The 21,802-nt window shown below is 43.3% G+C and overlaps 1 protein-coding gene across 4 annotated transcripts; it reads right to left on the bottom strand.

Moving 5' to 3' along the window:
• Window positions 1-614: 614 nt before the first annotated feature.
• tle3a (TLE family member 3, transcriptional corepressor a) lies at window positions 615-21,352 on the bottom strand. Of its 4 annotated transcripts, none has more exons than XM_030136504.1 (21): window positions 20,943-21,352; window positions 20,237-20,419; window positions 19,616-19,716; window positions 19,321-19,384; window positions 17,919-17,963; window positions 13,216-13,278; window positions 12,883-12,957; window positions 9,121-9,325; window positions 8,688-8,695; window positions 7,027-7,149; window positions 6,889-6,939; window positions 6,647-6,799; window positions 6,050-6,182; window positions 5,774-5,946; window positions 5,538-5,611; window positions 4,783-5,032; window positions 4,028-4,275; window positions 3,763-3,910; window positions 3,494-3,644; window positions 2,259-2,335; window positions 615-1,970 (listed from the first exon to the last, which is right to left on the bottom strand). In XM_030136504.1, the coding sequence occupies exons 2-21, from the start codon at window positions 20,258-20,260 to the stop codon at window positions 1,863-1,865; spliced, it is 2,274 nt and encodes a 757-aa protein (XP_029992364.1). In that variant the 5' UTR covers window positions 20,261-20,419; window positions 20,943-21,352; the 3' UTR covers window positions 615-1,862. The 4 variants fall into 4 exon arrangements, with proteins under 4 accessions (XP_029992364.1, XP_029992361.1, XP_029992362.1 ...); XM_030136501.1 differs by having other exon boundaries at window positions 5,774-5,949; window positions 12,853-12,957; window positions 20,943-21,351; XM_030136502.1 differs by having other exon boundaries at window positions 12,853-12,957; window positions 20,943-21,351.
• Window positions 21,353-21,802: the final 450 nt, after the last annotated feature.

The following is a 21,802-nucleotide window of genomic DNA, read 5'->3' as shown; positions in this document are numbered from 1 at the left end:
TGCAGGGTTTCAGCGTTTCTGCCATATATGAATACAACCCTATAAAAAGTTGTAGCAGACATTGACCACCGTTGGTTACAGTACACTGTGACTTTGAAAGCTGAAGTTCATCCTTCAAATATTAATGCATGCTCAGTAATTTTTCTGAGTTAAAGTCAGCGCCCGAGGTCCCAAACAGCCTCTCTAACAGCACCCAGAATGTTTCCTCTCATGTCTACAGTTCTCCTGAGAGACTTGTAAACTCCTGTCTGGATGCATTTGCAGCCATTTACTGCTGCACTTCCATTTACAGTCAAGGAGAGTTTCAAGTACTGCACGTATGTACTGCCAATGCAAATGAAAACCAAGGTCCCTCAGCACCACAAAGAGCAAGGAAGTCTTTAAGGGCCCACTGATAACTGGTTTCCAGTGAAACTTAGAGCCAAGTAGAGACAATAAGCTCAATGAATGAAAAGCACTTGTCTCAGTTACTGGTGCACTCAGTATAAACATTCAAAATCTCACTGACTTACAACAGCAAATCTCAACCTGTGTCTTAAAAAAATCTAAAGTGGCCTTATTATATGCTGCACCAGTGCACCAGCATTATAAAAATTCAGTCGAGAAGATTTTTATATAAAAACAGTTTATTGATTTATCAACAACTGTCAACTGTACAATCCTGGGGTGATGACAAGTGTAAGCTACACAGTCTAATGTGTTTATGCACAAACCATTCCTGTCTATGAGAAGATTGCAATGGAATATTATGAAATACTGAAAGCAAACAGAGCATACCCAAAATGTCAGATGTGGTTATGGCTTCGCCTGCCATGTTTATGAGTAACTGTAAGTCCTGCATGTCAGTCACAGAGCCGGATGACAGAGGCAATAATTAACTCTTAAAGACTGAGGACTAAAGGTTGAAAGTGTTGAGTGGAACAACGAAGATTCATACAATAGTTGAATCAACAGACAGAACTCGTCACAGCTGCATCTTCCTCAGTCCTCCAGTCGATAGTTATCCATGTTACTGTTATCAAAAGCAGCCAGTGTTCTGTGATAGGTCTTCATTTCAAAGATGAATTTCTGCTGAACAGGATAAAGGGCAGAAGTAACTTGAAACCACGATTTTCTCCGTCTTCCAGCCTGAAAATAGGGCATTTCCAGAACTCTCCTCTGCTAACATCCATGGGACAAACGTCTGTGTTCCGTGTTACAGCAAACAGCGAATTAAAAAAAGGCTGTTGTCAGGGAGAAAAAAATCCAAATTAGATTTCCGAAAAGGTCATCCTGGACAACGAACATGAAAAAAAGCAGAGGAGGGAAAAAACTGAAAAAGAATATCCTCTTACAAAGTCCTAATCTAATTTCCATCCCCAGAGGGGACAGAAAATCACGGAGAGAACAAGAAAGAACCATCACAAGCGTAACTGGACACCAAAATATAAATCTATAAAAGGCCTTTTATTACTCCATTATGTACACTTTTCACAGGACCTCCAAGGAGAAGCTCCAGAGCGAAGCGCCGCTTCTAGTTGTGTCATGGAACTTTATCTCCACATTAAAAAGGACGAATAAAAAAGAAATATCCAACAAACAGAAAAAACAGCAAGACATTATTTTCTTCTTAGTGCCTCGAGGAGCTGCTCTCGCTGTACAAGTGTTAATTGTATGATGGAGGAAGGGCAGAGCCGAAGAACATAGCAACCAGAGCCACAACAGTACCATTTCGGTCCATTTCAGTCTGGCACTGCCAAACCTCCTGCCCATCCACCCCGTGGCTGCAGGCAACATCCATGCTGTCTGTGTGAGGGAAGGTAGATGGAGGAAGAGTCTACTGTTCCTGAGCATGAGCATGCTCTGATCCAAAGCAGTCTGTTCTAGTAGATCACTTCATATACAGTGGCCTTCTTATCACCAGAGCCTGTCACTATATACTTGTCGTCTGTTGAGATGTCACAGCTCAGGACAGATGAGGATTCCTTGGACTGTTTGAAGAAAAACAAAAGCATTTTAGTCTTGGATGCAGTTTACTTAATCAACTATATTTGAAGTTAAGTGGAGAGGATTAGCTGACTACAGCGCAAGATTAGATTCCAACGACATCAAGTTAGCCTGATGCCTCTCAAAAAGACTTCTTTGGCAGGTCAATAATTCAGGTTCAGTTTTCACTGATAGGAGAGTCCTGTCAGACAGCGGTCGCTGTGCCCTTCCTCTCAGAGACAGCTGTGCATACTTTTGGACTGGCTGCAGACAGAGAGTATTGATCTGCATACCTGGAATATGCTGGCGCCATAAGGAGTCCTCCAAGCATTCAACAGATTGTCCTTCCCTGTGCTTACAAACCATTTACCTGCAAAGAAAAAGCGGTGTAATCAGGCTTCCAAAGGCCAAAAAGCGGTGAAAAATACTGACAAAAATTAATATCTACTAAGTGCCACATACGGATAGATTAATTATTGTTGAGTAAATCGCTGACTAGGCTGTCTACAAAATGTATCAGCCAGAGTAACACAGAGGGTAAAGTTAGTACTAAAAAAACTTCATTATTGAAAAATCTGTCATTGATCATATACATCATTTACAGCCACACTACTTCTGCTCTCTGCTACCTGTGTTAGCATGTGATACACATAAGGACAGGGCTTAATGGTGCATTCAAGTGCACCTTCTAAACCCTTAAATCTTTATCCCCGTGGCAATAAAGAGTTTTTGTTTTGTTCTTTTAAATGGGAATTTCTTTGTTAAAATACTAAACTGCATCAATTAGTCTTTTGTTGTTCACTAGAGAATTTGAAATAGCTGCATAGGACAATCGTAATGGTTCCTTTCTATTTTGGAAGATTTTAAATTTTTTTTTAAGTATCAAATTGTTAGAATAATCCACTGTTTTTCAAGTGATTATTATGACAAATACTAACATAATGTGCTGCGGACTTTTAATACCCTTCGGTCAAATACAGTGTAAGATTCTGTTGAAAGTTACTGCCCTATAATTTAGATTAGCTTGTCTTTGTGTAAAACTTATTGCATACATATTTAGATTTGAAAGTACTCAGATATTATAACTGCACAAGGCCATCTGACCTTGAAAAAGTAGGTCAAGGTCACCTATTTTCAATAAATTTCTTCTCCATGCCAAGATGCATCCACAGTATATATTTGGTGCAGATATCGCAGTGCATTCTTCAGACAATGCGATTATGTTGTTGAATGGACAGACAGGCAACAAAATGATTACATACCCCTCAGCTGAGGTGTAAATATCAGAACTCTATTTGCATACATTTTAACTAGAAGATTTTTTCAGTCTTCTCCAAAAGTGATTTTAAAAGTTAGTTTTGGACACAGCCTACAAATGAGTAGTTGTAACATCTGTAACCTTGAGAACACATGGGACATAAAGGCTGTAAAAAAAAAGGCACTCCAATTTAATGCCAAAATAAAATAGGGCAGGCTATGGCCCCTGTGCAATTAAGTACATTCAGCAGTTATGTGTGTGTGTTCATACCACAGTAGGCGAACTTGAGGGACAGGACACAGCTCTCGTGCAGATGTAGCTGATACTTGTCAGGCTTTGAGTGGTGCAGCACCTCAACGTTGCTGCTCTCCATCCCCACAGCCAACCACTCACCAGTCGGACAGTAGCCCAGGGAGAAGATCTGGAAGGAGGACAAGGAAAGTTAGCACTGACAGTTCTGGGACTCAAATGAAACTTCATCCATACTTAGTATGTGGCTGCATGTGTGTTATCCATCTCTTCTTCATAGATGGTTGCACCTGTGAAGTGAAGTCATGCTGCTGGAGTTGTCGACCCTCCCTCAGATCCCAGGAACGAACAGTGTTGTCAAGACCACCTGTCCACAGCTTAGTGCCATCATGGGATATGTCAATGCAGCTAGCACCATCTGTATGACCCTGGAACTGCCTGCAAGAAAAGTTACAGGACACAAACAAACCATTATTGACATGTTTGGAAAAGCGCAACAGCTATTCTGTTGTGAGGCCAAAGCCAACGTAGTGTGAGTAAGTGTTCTCATTCTACCTAACAAGAGTCTGGTTGTGCAGGTCCCAAACAGCAATGTTTCCGTCGCTGCAGCAGGAGAAGCAGACTTTGGCGTCGGGGCTGATAGCCAAGGCGTAGCATGCCGGGGCTGAGGAGGTGAGCTCAGCCTTGATGCGGGGTGTCTGAGAGGCCAGATCCCAGATGGTCAATGTGCTGGCCTCGCCTCCAACAATCAATGTGCGGCCATCAGGCAGCAGCTTACAGGAGCGGATGTAGTTATCCCTGTTCTGTTGCACAGAGGACAAAGCAAATCAATACGTGTTCAAGGCAGTGAAGCTAGAAAGAGATTTAGGAACAAGTCAGTGGGAAAGACGATGAAAAACACTGCTGTCATAATAAACCAGAGGGTATTCTCAAAAATGGTCTGGTATGTTTTGAATTGTTGTTTGGACTGCTGATGAAAATTATGTTATTTATTTCAAGCCGTGATTTATTAGAGAAAATCACAAAGAGTTATTGTTTCCCTCCTTGGTTAATTTTGATGCTAAAAGTACTCCATTCTACTACAAAAAAAGACTAAATTAAAGCAACAGATGTGTTTGTGTACCAGGATGTTTGCTGTCAAACTGTCACTGCGATGCGTGCCGGTTTCAGTCCTCATGTATAACAAAGGACTTTTCTTTTGTTATGGAATGGTGTTTTGTACAAACAGATCATACCTCATGGGAAAAAAGGAATAAGAACTTGGTATAAAAATGTTGATAAGTGAAATATTAATCGACAGTGATCCTTACCAGACAGTCCAGTTGGGACACAGGACTCTTGCTGCCAGGTTGGCTGATGTCCCAGATTTTAACACAGCCTTTACCACCAGTGTAGACATGGCGTGTGGGGTTGCTTATGGTAACAGCACAAACCACCTCGCCGTGGCTCAGCGTGTTGATCTGACGGGCATGCCGTGGAATACCTGGGCCAATCAGGGCATCAGGTGGGAAGGGCACAGGCTGCATTTGACCATCTGCGCTGACATGGAAAGAGTACGCCCTGAAGAAACACACATGCATGTTAACTTTGAATGTACATCAAAGTCCACCATCCGCTCCAAACCAAGTATTTTTCCATTTTTAATTTTTTCTTCTGATTTTCATGGTTCAGAGACAACTGGATCCATTTTCTCATCTGTTCAGAGAAGAAAACCAACAGAAAATTTAGAGTCAATCCTGATCTAGTGTACAACTTTGACAAATGTGATGTGGAAATCTTAATTCATCAGCACACAGTGACTGAAAGTGAACCTCTAAGGGAATGTTTATAGCATAGCAGAAAAACTTTATACAAATATATCTCTATTTTTTCTCCAAAATTTTCAGTGAGGGTCAAAAAGATGTCACTAATAATTTGCAAAGAAGTCACTGAATTTTTCAGTGGAAAAACCATATTGGACATATTGTTATTCAGTGCAGAATATTTTTATTTTCATTCTTACAACATGACCGAAGGAGGTCTTTAAAAAAAACTATCAATAGAACAAATTAAATGAGACACTTACGGTTTGCCACCAGATATGGATGTGAGGCTGGCAGGAAGGCCTGGAGCTCTCATGTGGGTGTGAGGATCAAACCCCTAAAAGATGACAAGATGGAAACATCTGAGCAGAAAATCTATTATTGACCAGTGATCACATTCAAATCCACGTGGTACTCTTAATTATGTGCAGTGGCTTTAGCTACATTAGTCTGTACTATAGCTAAAACCACTGCACATAATTAAGGAAATGGGTTTTACCATGGGGGAGCGTCCATAGGCTGCAGCTGCTGCAGCACTCATCTGAGGCGAGATGTGAAGACCAGCATACACACCAGGACTAGTCAGGCCTCCGTTCATTTCATGATGACCCATCATGGCGAAGGGGGTGGGATAGGAGCCTGCGATGGACAGAGGGGTACGCAAAGCTGGGGCTGCTATAGATAAAAACAAGAATAAAATACAGGCATTAGACATAACAGTACACAGAAAAAGATGGAGGAATTATCTAACTTGCTGAAAGAGAATGGTACCAACCCAGAGCTTCCATGCCTGGTGGTTTGCCCAGGATGGGTCTGAGCCCAGGAGTGGAGCTGGTGCCAGGGGTGGGAGCATCGTTTCGGGGGGTGGGGGTGTTGGACTTGAGGCCAGGCGTGGAAGATTTGTCATTCTGTCGAGGGAATGAAAGCGCAAGCACATTCACAATCCCGGAAGCAGGCACTGTGCAGACTGACAATTTGAGAGCAAACTGATCTTAATCCAATCTAATTCTGACAACCCTTATAGTCCTGCAGAGCCATAAACTGCTATTTATTCTAAAACCTATTATGGCCACAATGGAGATGGGGCCGTTTTTTTTATCCCTTTACTGCTTTGGCTTTAATCTTTTAGTGTGCAGAGAAATCCTAGAATAGTTAAATACATTGAGCTATTAACAGAGAAGACCTGACTGATCCTGATGCGGGACAATATTATCCCTGACGTTTAGTCATGCACTTAAAGCACCGACAGCCATTCCTAATCCACAGCAGAAAATGTCCTAGATTTATTTGCACATATCCCTTTGCTCTCTCTGCAATTTTCATTTAAACCCCTTTCTGCCCCAGTTTGTGTCTAACTCTCTTGGTGTCTTACATGACTGAGCTCCTTAGCCTTGGAGGATGGGGTGCTTCCAGAGGATGCCACTGACGCAGGGCTATTGGGTGTGTCTTTCTTTGGGGGGCGGGGCTTATCAATGCCATTTTCGGGGGGCGAGTGTGCCGGGCTGGCCCGTGGAGTGGCAGGATCCTGGAGAAAACACAGCAATGGATATGGACATTTATGTAACAGAGCTCTATGTCAATACGCCAATTACAGTTACACTCTGCAATGCTCACCTCATTAGACACATCTACCACCAGGTCATCACTTTTCTCTCCATCACTGTCCTGTAAAATTAATTGGAAAATTAGTCGACTAGAGACTCTTTTTACTAAATCCTTCATTCTATGTGACAGGACAGCTCAGTGGCTTACATATCTGCTCATGCTGTCCTTCTCCTCCACTTTGCGTTTCTTGGAGTCCAGACTGTAATCGGAGGAGCTGCGGTGCTTCTCACTGGCTGTGCGTAAGCTCTCCGATGGAGATATAGAGTTATTCTGTGAAGAAAAAGCCAAACACAGGGTTTATTACCATTTTGTCTTCTGTCATAAAAGAGAGCAGTGAGTCATTCATGCATTACAAGTTCACAGAGAGCAGACTGTGCCAATCCAAACACTAAAAAATGCCTCATTCACACAACTGTGGATGCCGTGGACTCTTAAAATGCAGCTGTAGGCCAGCTCCAAACAGTACCCTGACACCAGCCAGGCCCAATCTCACACACAAGCCTGTCCCTGGTCACACAACAGAATGGGCCGTTATCTGAACTGAACGGAGGAGGGCTTGTTTTCTAAGCTGGACTCCCTCCTCCTCATAACTGGACAACAAACAGCCTCACAGGGACATGAGCAGTGTGTTGTTGCTGAACAGAGGGCCTTTTCTTTGGAGTCAGTCAGGCTAAACATGAGAGAGAGAGGGAGAGAGAGAGAGAGAGAGGGGAGGAGTGACACATAGAAAGAGAGAGAGAGAGTGGGGGAGAGAAACTGTATGTTGTGGGCATTGAGCATTGATTGCTGCAGCGCGCTTGGGCACCATGTCAGCTCAGGCTTTGAGCTCTGATAAAGAAAGAGAATCTATATCCTGCCAGTGGGCACAGCAGCGTGGGACTGACTGGTGCTTCTTCATGGAACCTGCCCACACAAGCTGGGACAGCTCACTCCAAACGCCAACAGAATGGGGAGGAACTAGGCAGGTGTCCAGCGACTTTCACAGGAGTTTGCCATTTGCCTGTAAACTGCCAAGTTCCCCTGATTCCCCCCGTTCCTTCCTCCGAGGACCAAAGCAACAACATGGACCGAGTCAGCAGCAGCCCAGAGAAGGGAACAATGGTTGATGGACTAGCAGTCTGGGCAAAGGGCCACTGTCTGCATAATGGCTGACCTTTAAAGAGATGCTTAGCGTGACTCATTAACCAAAGTCACCACTCTGCTATCAGATGACCTGGGACAAGAGCACAGAAACAAAACAGGCCCGCTAATCGCCCCAGGAGTTCCATTTCTTCAGACATGACTGCACCCATTCAGCCAGACCAGCCTACAGAAACACAATCTCACAGGCCCATCGCAAGCCATCAGAGATCGCAGCCATTCGAATAAAACGCTTTAGCAGGTCCAGCCAGACAGGGTGGAGGAAACACAAACAAAACAATTCTCCATTTGTGTTCATAAATATTCATCACATGCCAAGGAAGAGAAAGAGTGAGCTGGTAAACAAGAGAGACAGTAGAAGGGATCAAATAAATCCTTTAAGAAGGGGAAGTCCAAGTCTTTCTTTAATTGTGATGAAATTACAAGGCTTCTAATCTCTCCAGTATGATACCAGTCATTTCCCTTCTGGATTAAACACACAGGATTTATATTCCAAACCTTATTTCCTATTAATCATTTTATTAAAAGTGGATTAGAGCAGTGCATGAATTCAGCGCTAGCATGCAGTTAGCAAAAATCTTTACTTGACATTTGAGATGAAAATGTAGTAAATTATGAAAACAACAAGCCCTGAAATAAAAACAAGAGCTTTAGGTTTGGACACTCACCGTATTCTCTGTATCGTAGGCATTACAATGGCAACCGAGGTGATGATGAACCCAAGTGGAGCAAAGACAAAAACAAGTCAGTTAGCATATCATAACAGATGCTTCTGGCTGAATGTGTGCAAATCAACTTCAGGGCACAAGGCCCCTGTTATCACTGTGTGTTGGAGCTGTTGAATAGCTTATGCAGTCATGGGCTGGGAATGTACCAGCTCATTACCCAGACAGAATGTGAACTGACAGGATGTGCTCCACACCTAAGGGCCCTAGGATTGCGCTCTAGAGATGAGAAGCACTTTGCACTAAATTGGTTTTTCCTTGTTTAACATCTATTCAGTATTGTTCAAATTAATAATAATTTTCAATTCCTCTAAATAAACTGGTTAAGCAGCTAATGCCCTTTTGGACACCACCACACCTGAATGTAACTACTTACCTCTGTGTTCGAGATCATGGTGGTTCTTCTCGTCTTTCACTGGGAGGTGGGCTTGGCTTCCCAAGGCACCTAAAGCCAACAGGCCTGATCCGGAGCCAGTCACAGGGGGAATACCAGGTGGCTGCAGGCCTGAGGGGTGGGGGGGCAACTGGACAGGAGGCCCATGAGCAGCATGGGAGAGGTGTTGTGCCTGGAGCTGCTGTTGCTGTAAGTAGACAAGAAGATAGACAGACAGACACCAAGTGGGTCAGAGGGAAAAAGCAAGGAGAAACCACACACTAAACACAAGGCTGATCAGTTAAACCCCAGATGATATTAGCACATTCACACATCTATTACTGTCAGGATCAGAGAGCAATCCCCCTAGTGCTATTTCCATACTGGGCTGGGTGGCGTAAGCCCTAGATCTCCGCTGAGGAGAGGAGAAGTTATAACTTATGATCAACTGCTCAACACGTCTAATACATGTGAAACAAGTCCTGAAACACTCAATTCTACTGCATTCAATGTGTTAAACACTGAACAATAGAAAAAAAAATTGTATTAAGTTAATGACAACCAGCAAAGCCTAACACTAGGAGGAGCATTTCACATTAGGTAAATTAGCTCAATGGATACTGCAGCACCACAGCACTACAAGCCCTCAGTGAGTTGAGCAATCCTCTAAAGGAACATGAACATGAAGCTATGTATATCTGTCAGCCTGTGGGCTAAACAACTACCTGCTTTTTAAACACTCCAAAAACACAACCAGCATCTATTTACTCCTCCTGTATTCATGTTCCTAGATGAACAGCACATGAATCATTTGCAGACTCAAACTTTAAGAGATTGAAGGAACACTAAGTGCCAGAAGCTGGCACTCCTTCACTCTCACTGTTGAGTGTGTGTGTATTTCTGTGAGTGTGTATGCGTCTGGAAGGCTGCTCTGGGAGCCAGGACCAAGGGTCCCATGCTGGCACTCAGTCAACCCTCCAATATTCACCATCAATATTTGAAAGGCACAGGGAAATGGATGGGAGTTAAAAGGCACTCAGCATGGAAGTAAGCAGTTTAAAGCAAGGTTAAATAATACTTAGCTGAGACACCAATAAAAACATCAGCAATTTATTACCCGTCTACGAGCCAGCTGAATAATTCAGCTGCTGTTACAGCATGCACCTCCTCTCTGTTACAAGACTGACTTCAATCAGTGACCATTTATGGCCATCTCAAGAATTTCAGGCACAGCGTAATAACTAGTGAGGTGGTAAAACACATAGTGCAGTGTGGTGGGCTTGCTGTGCACACAGTCAAAAGTGCACTCACTTAGGAACTTTCCAATTTGCTTTCAGCATACATTAGGGATAACCATAGCTTTTACAAAATACACATACATTGACATGTCCTTAAATCACTTCTGGAGGGTCTTTTTAATTGCTTGTTACCTTCTTTTGTATTTGCCCTGTAGGAAGAGTGGACTAGATTGAAAAATAGGAAGAATTTTAACTTGTATCCTTGGCCTTTGCTCCAAAGAGCAGATGTCAATCCAATTACAAAAGGGTAGAGAGAGAAAGAGAGGGAAGAGAGAGAGAGTATTAATATTGTGTCCATGAGGGAAATTAAGGAGCCAGTTCATTGGCAGGGGAGAGCTATCCTTGCTCATTGTGTTTAATGAGGCACTGATGGGTAATATGCATGGTTGATCAGCAAGAGCCCTCATTAGAGGGCCATAAATGAAGACAATAATAAATAAAGAAAGGAGTCTGGCCTATTTCCTCTAATTTAATATTCTAAGATAAAGACCTACTCTTTGCCCCTCTCCCTCAGACTGGGAGTAACTACACGTTAAAAAAACATACTGACAAAAGTGAGCAAATATGTAATATCAGCCTCTCTAGTGTACTAACGGAAACAACTTTGGGGGAACGCATAGCACTTGAGCAAGAAAAGTGCCATGCAACATGCACAAGTCAGTTAAACTCAGATGTGTGCACACTACATGTCCATTAACCAGACACATAAAGAGGCATGGATGCCACTAACCATCAGAGCAGGGTAGGCAGCTTGCTGCTGCTGAAAAGGACAAAAAAAGTATCAGGTCTACAACTACTCTTTCTACTCTGTGTTATTACACAATTTTCTGATTTTAACACCATTTTATACAGGTGGTCACTCACTGGCAGTCAACCAGACCTATCTGACATCTGACCTACTTCTTGACTGACTTCAAAATTTTGTGAGTCCTCTAATCAGACAGGAACTGCCACCAGTCAGGTTCATCTCAACGCAAGCAGCTGCCCTAGTTGCATCTTATTAATGGCCCTCAGCCCCATCAATAAGGCATGCAGCTGGCTCCTGGATGCTGCCTGTCTGCCTGGCACACTCTTTTCACCCCACCTTGCTTTACAATATGCATGAGGATTTTGGCATGCCTACAGAGCTTCTCCTCAATGAATAACTAATGGAAAGGTATTCGTAAAACATACAGTAGCTACATTTCCACCTCCTCTGACATGAGCAACCAGAATGATCTGGGTGGAGGCCTGGTTGTTTCAGAAAAAGGCCCGTTGCCAAACAGGACTGTATTTAAAAATAATTAATGAGCTTCTAATACGTTACAATAAGTTGATTTTTAATGATACTAAATCATAGACAAAGATCACAGAGCAACAGTGAACTGATCAAAGTTGTGGCAGTTCCAAAAGCACAGCAATACCCCAGCAATATGCAGTTTAAATATGAAAACCACATACACAGGAAGGAAACCTCAAATCAAATTTGCTTTTCTAAGGAACAACTGCTGCTCGCAGCTGCTCTGCCTTGGTGAAAGTGCAATAAAGCATCTGCTCCAGACCAGCAGATAAAAAACAAACAGCTCTCCATCACCTCAAGACACCTACTCAGACAAAAATTCAAGGGAGCAATTATCCTGCAACAAAAGGTCACCAAGGGGGCATTAATTGAATTCCAATAAATGTCTGCAGTCATCACGTCAGCCATTTGGGCCAGCCTCTTAGGAATGTTAAAGACTCTGCAAGATTCAACTGTAGTAATCAGATCACTGATAGCATGGGGTTTGTATTGAGGGTGAGACCAATCACTTCTGCTCGAGGAGTGCAGGGTGGATAAAGCTGATCAATGAGGAGCAGATGGCGTTTGGTGGCAGTGATGAACACTATACATTACTGCTCAGTGCTGTGGTGTGCAGCTAAGCTGTGATGGCTGACTGCTGTCTGTACTGTCTCAACTAGCTTGCAGCGCAGGCTGTGTTCTGCTCAGCCTCAGCCTTTTAATTCCCACAGCTATCCAGGTCAGCAGTGAGGGATGAGGCTCCTCGTTAAAACCTTAGCCAATTAAAGCAATACAGGCTGCAAAGGGGATCTCGAGAGCTCTCAGGCTCACATTTATAAACACACAACAAGGCGGTGAAGATGCCACTGAGACCAAAGCTCGAGCAACAGACCAGCTCCTGAGAGCTACACTTGTTGTCCGTGTAGTTTAAATATATTAAGAATATATTAAGAAAATTGGATAAAAATATTAAACACATGTTTCATGAAGAGGCAAATCTGCACGATAACTTTATGGGTTAGTGTATAACATCTATTTATTTCACAGTTTGCCTTCATAGTACATAAGAAAAATGAGGCAAGGTGATGGAAGAGAACTATTTACAGGAAGTGAACATCATATGTGCAGGTTTGCCCCTAGCCAAGGTCAAATAAAAAGTATAAAAGGGGGTATACACACGGTGAGAGGCAGATTGGGAAGTCCACGTACCCCGATGATGGCATTCAGCTCGGTCATAGTAACCTGCTTTGCCCGCTCCACTGCCTGAGCAACCTGCTGTTGGTGCTGTGGGAAGATATTTACAATTACAAAACAGAAGACGAGAAGTGCTGACATCCATAATACACCCACACTCACTTTAATTTCAGACTTAATTTTCATAGCACTGCTGCAGTTTTACAAGTGGGGCCAAATGCCGCATACAAATAGTCAAAATTGCTTAACCTGAAAATGTCTGAAGTCGTATATTTTGCGAGCATGTGACAATAATGAAGTAAATGTTTTAAACTGTGACACTGTTTGACAGTCACATTCACAACTCACCTCTTGTGACAGGAAAGGCATAATTTGAGCTAAAATTGCATTGAGCCGTTTGGCAATCTCCGTCTGAAAAACAAAAGAGGGGCAAAATGAGACGGTAAAGTATGAAACAGACAGTGACTTCATATAACCCCGCCTTTAATGTTTACGCCGATTAAGTCAATTACTGCGGCAATCAGAACTGCTTGACTCAACATCCTCTAAACAGCGTGATATTGACATTTGAAATATTTAAAACATTAGGAGAGCCCAGGGGGATGGAGCACAGCTGTGCTGAGAGTGCACTCCATGCTAAACGGATATGAGCAGGCAGAGTGCTGCTGTGTTGAGAGGATCCTCTGCCTCCCTGCCCTCCTTCCCCTCATCTGCAACTGCACTGTCCTGCAGTTAACCTCAGAGTTAAACCACACCCCAGGAAGTGAGCCCCGCTAACCAGAATGCACTGCTTACTTACATGTGACATTTTCAGGCAATTTACATTAAAGGTTAGAAGAGCAGCCTGAGAAAGGTTTACAAACCATAATGAGCTCGAGGATAACACGTCTGAAATCTATGATCAATACCATTAGGGGATGACTACCAGCCAGTGAATGTTCAGAGTCTACACTGCTAGAGCGCTAGCTTTCCAAGAGTGAAGCCTGGGCCATTTCTCATTGCAATCAGCTGCCCAGCCCACCGCCCTCACAGCCTCCCATCCATCCACAGAGCCCTGCCTCCATTCTTCTACTTGTCTACCAACTGCCATGGCAACGGCTGCAGCCCTATCTTGCTGGGATCATTATGCAAATGGCACCTCTGCTTGACCGTAACAGGCTTTAAAATCATATTACGTGCTTGGAGGCAGGTCATTAAATTGAATTTTCAGCCTGTCGATCACATGAACATAGCAAATGAATGGTGGATAAAAAGAGCAATGGGAAGAGGTGTGTGGAGGGGGAGTGATTCAACCCCTCCCCTGTAAAAACACTTCACAGACGGCTTGCTCTGCCTTCTTCCAGGGATGGGAGATGAGACTCTCAGGTTAAAGCTCTGCACTGGGAGCAGAAAAATAACAGTGCCAGAGCTACATCATCTGTGGAATTTATGAGCTGCAGTTCAACCCAGGGCCACTGCGGAACACAAACACATCACAGGGATTTTCTCCGATTTTTCATTTGGAGCAGCACACACAATGTACTTTGTAGACTGCCAGCTTATTTATTACACATGGCAGAAATGCCAGGCAGTTTTGGCAGCTAGACGTATTACCTCTGTGCAGAGCCAGAGAGATTGGAGAGTAATGTCCAACAGAACGAGACCTGCTGACCCAAGCTGCAACATGGATAGCCACTTAGCCAGTAAAGCCAGCCGAACAAACAACAAGCAGAAGATGAAATATCAGATGAAACTACATAAAGCCTGGGATCAGACGCAATAATGTAAAGGCAATATATGGTAGCCATGGAAGGGTACCAAACTATTACGCCACTGACTGAATTTCTTAGGTACAAGCAACTGTTAAAAAATGTCTTGTTGTTTGACACCATATTTCAAAACCTAAGGAGTAAATCTAATCAGCCTCACTGTATGCATACACAGGTTTTACACATCTTTATGAATAATATTACCAGACGACTTCAGGTTGTAGTAAAATTATTTATGGTTGTGATGTAAAGCTCCTTTGAGTGTAAAAATGCTGGGGTGTTGAAAGATGTTAACTTCACATAAATTACACTGCAGTAAAAAAATTGTGTTAAGCTGATGAACTGAAGAAAAAAAAAAAAAAAAAAAAAAAAAAAAAAGAGTTGTACCATAATGTAAAATGTAACTTTCTTTATGATAAAATTGTAATTGCAAATAGTAACTTTCAGGAACCTGCATTAAAGCCATAGAGTCAACATCTACACTTGTATCAAGCATTGCTGAATGATACTCAATCGTTATGGAAACACATAAAAGTACAACAGTCCATGAGATAACGCTGTTGATTACTGCCTGCACAAAACAACTTAGTCTCACACAATAAATGTGACCTACAACCAATAAAGCAATAAAAAGGTTAGATAGCGGTTTTATGGCATTAGTATTAATGCAATGCAGTAAGTGCTCTAGAAAGAGCTCAAGAAGACCCTTAGAAATGGTTGAAAAGCTACAGAGCCTGTTTAATCCATGTTTGTAGAGATAAGCCATGTCAATAGCCGTCGAACATTTGACAGGATTTGTGAATAGGCCCTGAGCGCACAGTCCATTCCTCTGTAGCTTAGTGTCATGGTGACAGCTGGATGGGAGAGGTCAGGAGGTGACTGATCCAGTGTGCCCTAAACAACTGGCAGTCTACACACACACAACACAACATGCAAATACATGGAAAAGGCATCAGCTCAGCTTGCCACTGCTGTCAAAATAGATACAGTGCAGGGCTGGTAAGAGTTTTTTTGTTCTGCTGGCAGATAAAAATGGGGCTGTTGTCACTTTAAGTAGATGACAGCTTGGCCCTTGAGAGGCTAGCTTTGCGCTGCTGCTACACAATTACAGGTACTCGGACCTGTGTAGCACCACTTTAACAGCACTCTCAGGCTGGCTTGTCAATGGTGTGCAGAAAGGCATTCGCCTGTTGCTATCAGCAGTGGGAAAATGGAGGTGAGACACTGATGAGTATTAAATACTGAAGGAAAATAACTGGTAGTTCTGGTCACATGGTTCATCTATAAACAATGCTTGGCTAGACAGATTTAAAAGGGCCTTATATTTGTCAAAGATGACAGCCTCGCCCGTTTCCTGATTTTTCTACTAGGAAAAAAATTAGAGCAGTATTTCCCTAGCAGTTCTTTTAAGCCAGAGAGGATGCATGCTTCCACTAAATTGAGATATCACACAAAGCCTCAGAGCTTTGGTTAATGTGGAGTAAATACAAAATAAATTTCAAATTGGCATTTGGAGTTTTCTGTATTGACTTTTTCTGCCTAACTGGATGCAATGCAATTACCATGATTAACCTTGTCAGCTGCAGCAGTCAGCCAGGTGAAGAGAGACCGCGATCTTAGAACAATAAACCTACTCAAACAAAAACAGCACAAAACCATAACCTTCGCCACTGAGCCATATTTTAAAATACAATATCTTTGTGTTTATATAAGTGGACCTGACATACACAGTTCCCACCCTGAAATTATTACACTGTAGTACTCCAGAAACCAGTCCCAGATGACAGATTGGGGATATGGGAGCAGTGATGGATTGGACAGCCACAGTTTCTCCAACCACTTTTCACTGCACGCCTCTTTTGTATGTAACACTAAAGACAGCCCACTGGCTAACCAAGTTTGTTTTGGCTCTGGGAATGGCAGATAGTTTGCTACTTAGCAAGCGATTTCCCCGCCGTTTGTCTTATGTACTTGTTACAACTAAAGGTAAGAGCCAAATCTGATTGAGGCTCACCAACACCCCAAACCCTGTGGAGTTTTTGGAAACAAGCACCAGATGATGGTAATTACAGGCCGACATCACGCGGCAGAAATTAGCTTCTACATACTGACACGGCTGATGGAGGATCAGTAACACTGCCACATCGGTATATCTGAGCTGTGCTGGTGTGCATTTTGAAATCTAAATTATGTCCCTGCACAGTAATGAAAAAGGCACAGTTAGAGGAATGGATTTCCGCACTATGGAATAAATCTCCTGGCAGGAAAATAATATGCCTATGTGCATCCAATAATCCACCTCGACACTGCCTGTTAACCACTCCCTGTCTTCTCCTCCTCCCCTGCCTGAGCCATAAGCTGGGGGAGCAGCATGGACGGGGCCCACACTGTTTGCTCACAAACATGACGTTCAGCAGGTTAGGGCCCCACTGATGAATTATTCAAGCGCTTCCATCAGCTCTGTTGAGGCTCCTGATAAAAGTCAGGCGCTAAAATGGATCAGTCGATTAACCTGTTTACACAAAGCTGGGCTGTTGCCCCTCCCCCCGACTCTATTCTCCAACTTGTCTCCGGCTCCCATCCCCCTCCTTCTCTTTTCCTCTGCTTGGCGATAAGTGCCTGACAGAAGCTATCAGAGAGGCCCAAGCCCTGACAGACATGTGGCAGTGTGACACTCGGCCGAGACACTGATGGATCACCCTACCACACCAATGCAACAGGCCTCCAATGCTGTCATTAACCAAGCTGAAGTGTTTCAGGAGAAGGGCCAGCCTGACTGGTTTAAAGCAGTAACCATGAGAATCTGAGGATTACTCATTCATACAGTCTTTATCTCCTCCTGCATCAATACAATTGATCTATGAAGCAATATGGGATCTTTAGATAGTGATAAGCACACTCTAAATGACTTAAGGACTTTTGACCCTCTCCTGTAATTACTGGTAATCTTACAAAGAAATACTGACCTATCAGCAATCGTCCGTCTTTAGTCATTTAGTCAAAGGCCGAGCTTGCCAAAGTCTATGTTTAATCTTATCAGAAGGTCGAGACAAATCCAAACGTTACACCACCACTGACTAATTTCAAACAAAGTGCCACAGCAGTTTCACATGCAGTGATACAGGTTTGCGGTTGTACTGCCTTGTTTGTGTGTATCACAAGCGTCTGTTTACAGCCAGCTCCTGATGTTCAGCTCAGTTCAGTTCACAGCCGATGAATGGCTCCTCCTGGGTCTGACACCCCCCCACACAACACAGGGAAAAACCAGCGAGCTGAAAAAATGAGGCGCGTGATGATACCTACCTGTTTGTGCATCTCTATGTTCAGCCCATAGGACATCTCATAATACTGAAATGAAAACAAACATTATTTTCATTAATCATTTTTATAGCTCAAAGTCACATTTACAATTAGAATACTAAGCACTGGTGTATTTATCTTTACAGATGCTACCCATCTATTCTATGTTTAACTGTAGTTTAAAACATATTGATATTTAGCACAAAGCAATTGAAATTATCCACATACTAATTATATCATCATCACAGTGCTTAAAACATTATAACTAGAAGCTAACTTCTGCAGGCAACTGTGTGAACACAGAAACATGTACAAAGGGAATCCTGAAAGCAGCTGACAGTTAATAGCCAATAAATCCATATTTTGTTGTTTATAGTGTGGGCATGGAGTAGAAAGGGTTTGATTTATTGATCAACATCTTAAACCCTCAGATCTCCAGCATGTCTATTTACTTAGCGTAACGCGATTGCTCAACACTCTTGATATTTCGAGCCAGGTCAGTCTGTCTGGCTGAAATGTAATCCATGGAGCCCACAAGTGGCAGCCAGGGCAGAAATGGCTTTCCAGTCAGCGTCTATTTGATGAGGCCAATGCATTATTCAGTCCATTAGCTTCTTCGAAAATTACTCTCAAACAAGAGAGCCATTCTGTCTGAGATCAGAGCCCCACAGCCATAGAGTAACCTGACACCCAGTGCTGGCTGTGGGATACTTCCCTACATGTTTACCTAACCCCCTTGCTGTCAGGCTGACATGTTGTTTTCCTGCGAAAAGAATGTTTAACTTAAGCCCTCATGCATTGGTTTAAGTCATCCCCGGCGTGTTTACCTGGGACAACAGAGTACACTGCCACACAAGAGCCCTCTGATTGCATCACGTCTGAGCTAAGCTCCTACATCACAGACACACCTATGTTTTTCAAACACACTGCTGATGTAAAATCTATTAATTAATGCTAAAATTAAGACAAAATAAACTGCAGTTTGCCCCACTGTGTGTCCTCCATTTTGTTCGCCTTGGTGCATTTTCCCACACGCTGCTCTGGCCCTCCACCATCAGCTCACACCTAATTTATGGCCATGCATATGTCTGTGCGTGGAGTCTCCTAGGAGAATAATCAGATCAGCACACACAGAGGGCAAAGCTGCAGTCGACCCTTGGAGATCAGGGGCAAACTATAATGGAGCCTCAGCCTACTGCCGCCTGCCTGTCAGGAAGAGTTCCTCCGTAACAACCAGCTACATCCAACCCCCCTGGGGGCTTTCACAGGCCTGTACCTGACATTCAACCCGCCCTAACCACCACACAGGTGATCACAATAGCATGTCTCACTCCACCCCAACTAGATCTTCAACAAGCCTTGCAATTTGGACCCATAATTGCTCCCTATTGTAACATAATCTTACCATGACATAGTGGCGCTGCATCTCTGTCTTCTCATTGGCCAGTTTGTCATACTCCACCTTAAGACTAAAATAGAAGACAGGGTGTCAATTTCAGGCATCTCTATCACTTCAATAACTCACTCACACTTAACCACTTGACAGCAGTGTATAGAGGACAGAAAAACCTCTTGTCTGTTTTCATTTCTACAGATGTCAACAAACAAATATTAGCCTTAACATTTTCTATTCAAGTGGATTCAATGCAGGGTAAATGTTGACACTGTCATACTTGGGTGATATATTTTGTAATCATTACCTGTGATACTGGGCTTGCAGGAATTGAAATTCATCTTTGATCCTGTCACAAGACTCTGCTACAGTAAATTTAAAGCCAGGCTGACCAGGCTGATGTGGAGCCTGAAAGAAGGGTGTTAAAAAAAATACATCAATACAGATACAATAGGAAATTTTAATCACAAATGTCCTCCACTGTGTCATATCCTGTAGAAGACCTGAGTAGATCACACATTAAGACACTTTCAATTTCCAATATCACTTCTGAAGTGTAAAAAAGATGTGTGTCCTTAACACTTGGAAAAGTAGAAGAGCTAATAACACAACATGAACAGGAGGTCACACTGAAAATGAAATCTATTTTCATAGAATTAATTAAAACACCACCTGTGATCATAATCGGTCCTATGTGTGTGGCTGAGTAAATATCTCCAGGCATGCAAACCATCTGCATCCATTTACTACTGCATACTACGGTGTACCATAAATGCATCCTAACATAAATATATAGAAATTTCATGTGCTCCATTAAGTATGAAACATGTTTTTCAGGGCGGAATCGGAGGTGGTGAACACGGTCGTGAACCGTGTCAACATCAATGTTGTCAGATATAAATGTGACCACAGAGGAGGCGCGTCTTACCGGATGTCGGCCTTGTGGATACATCTTGAAATGTATCCTTTGTTTATCTCTCCAGTGTGCAGGTCCTTTGGCAAAATGGTTGAAATTTCCTCTCAGCCACACCAGTCTCTCCAGACAGGGGGGAAGAGGAGGAAGAGGAGGAGGAGGAGGAGGAGGAGGGGGGTAGGGGAGGTCGTGAAAACCCTATGTTGAAAAATGACGCGGTTTAATTAGTAGTCTCGTTACAGTTTGTTAATAAGTAGTCACAACAGCAAACTAGCCCACATTATCGCAGCCACTCAGTGCAATGTGAAAAGCAGCACTACAGTCCAGCGCTTCTGTCTTCTTTGTGACCTTATTCGGTCAGTGGTCAGCGACTTGATATACAAAATACATCTCAATTTACAATTTTATCCTAGCGAAACCACACAAATCATTTAGACGGGCCACTTTTCCGCCGTTACATTTAACGGCTTGTAACTACTTCGCTTGTTTGGCACTATCTTCTTGACTGATGTTCGTCAAATGATCAAAAAAAAGAACCCCACTTCTCGGACGTCTACAACCAGGCCACAGCCAACAGCAGCTGGCTTCCACCTACTGCTTGACTCCGTGCAAAGCGATGGAAACCGTGCGCTGTTGAGCGTACGCCCCGAAAAAAAAAACAAAAAAAAAAAAAAAACAACAACAACACTGAAACAGAAATCATCAGCTGATAAATACATACCCGCACGTAGGCTACGTCCTAACCGTCCGTCCGACTTTTGTTCCCGAAGAAAAAACAGAGTAGGCTATAATTCATGCGTTTAATCCCTCCTAATGTAAGCGTGGTGTACGCAGATCTCGACAAGCATCCTCTCCGGAGCGCACCCAGCCAGACCGGCGAGCAGTTGGGAGAAAATTTGGTGCGGTCGGGCTCGATTAAACTACTTTATTCTCAGCCGCGAACCTCTGAGGAATGTGCGCCTTTGTGGCTGGTTAATCCCAAAAAGAAAAAAAAAGGCTTCCAAAATCTGTCTTCCGACTCGAAGAGGTTGGAGATTCTTTAAAAGCGTAACATGGTACTCTCCACAATCTCGCATTTCCCCCAGTTGTCCAGCTTACCCCGGTTGCCACACACAGGCAGCAGGGCTGAACTGCCGTGAAAGCGCCTATCTGTCCAATCGGATTACTCGGAAGGAATACGGCCACATCTGCCTATCGGAGACCGACGGCCCCCACGTGGGGTGCAACGGTACATGACATCACCCCGCGGATCCACACGGCGTCATCCGTCCGTCCGTCCCCCTGCGTACGACAACAACAGCACGCATCGATGTGCCGACGTTGATATCCAAATCTGACAGAGACAGCACAAATTCCACATCCCTGCTTCATTACCGTTGTTGTTTATTTATTTATTTATTTTTTTTTGCAGCCCGAATAAAGTTGATTAATTTTTTTTTTGGGTGAGACCACCGCCAGCGGGACGGGGAGGGGGGTGTGCGGCGCAACAAGCATTCTTGAATTTTTATCCCCATACAAGGGAAACCAGGGGGAGGATGAGAGCTTGTTTGTAAGATGTGATAATAAAATGTGAATTGATGT

The sequence above is a fragment of the Sphaeramia orbicularis genome, chromosome 6 (assembly GCF_902148855.1).
Source record: "Sphaeramia orbicularis chromosome 6, fSphaOr1.1, whole genome shotgun sequence".
Lineage (NCBI taxonomy): Eukaryota > Metazoa > Chordata > Actinopteri > Kurtiformes > Apogonidae > Sphaeramia > Sphaeramia orbicularis.
This window is presented reverse-complemented; position numbering and strand designations above follow the sequence as displayed.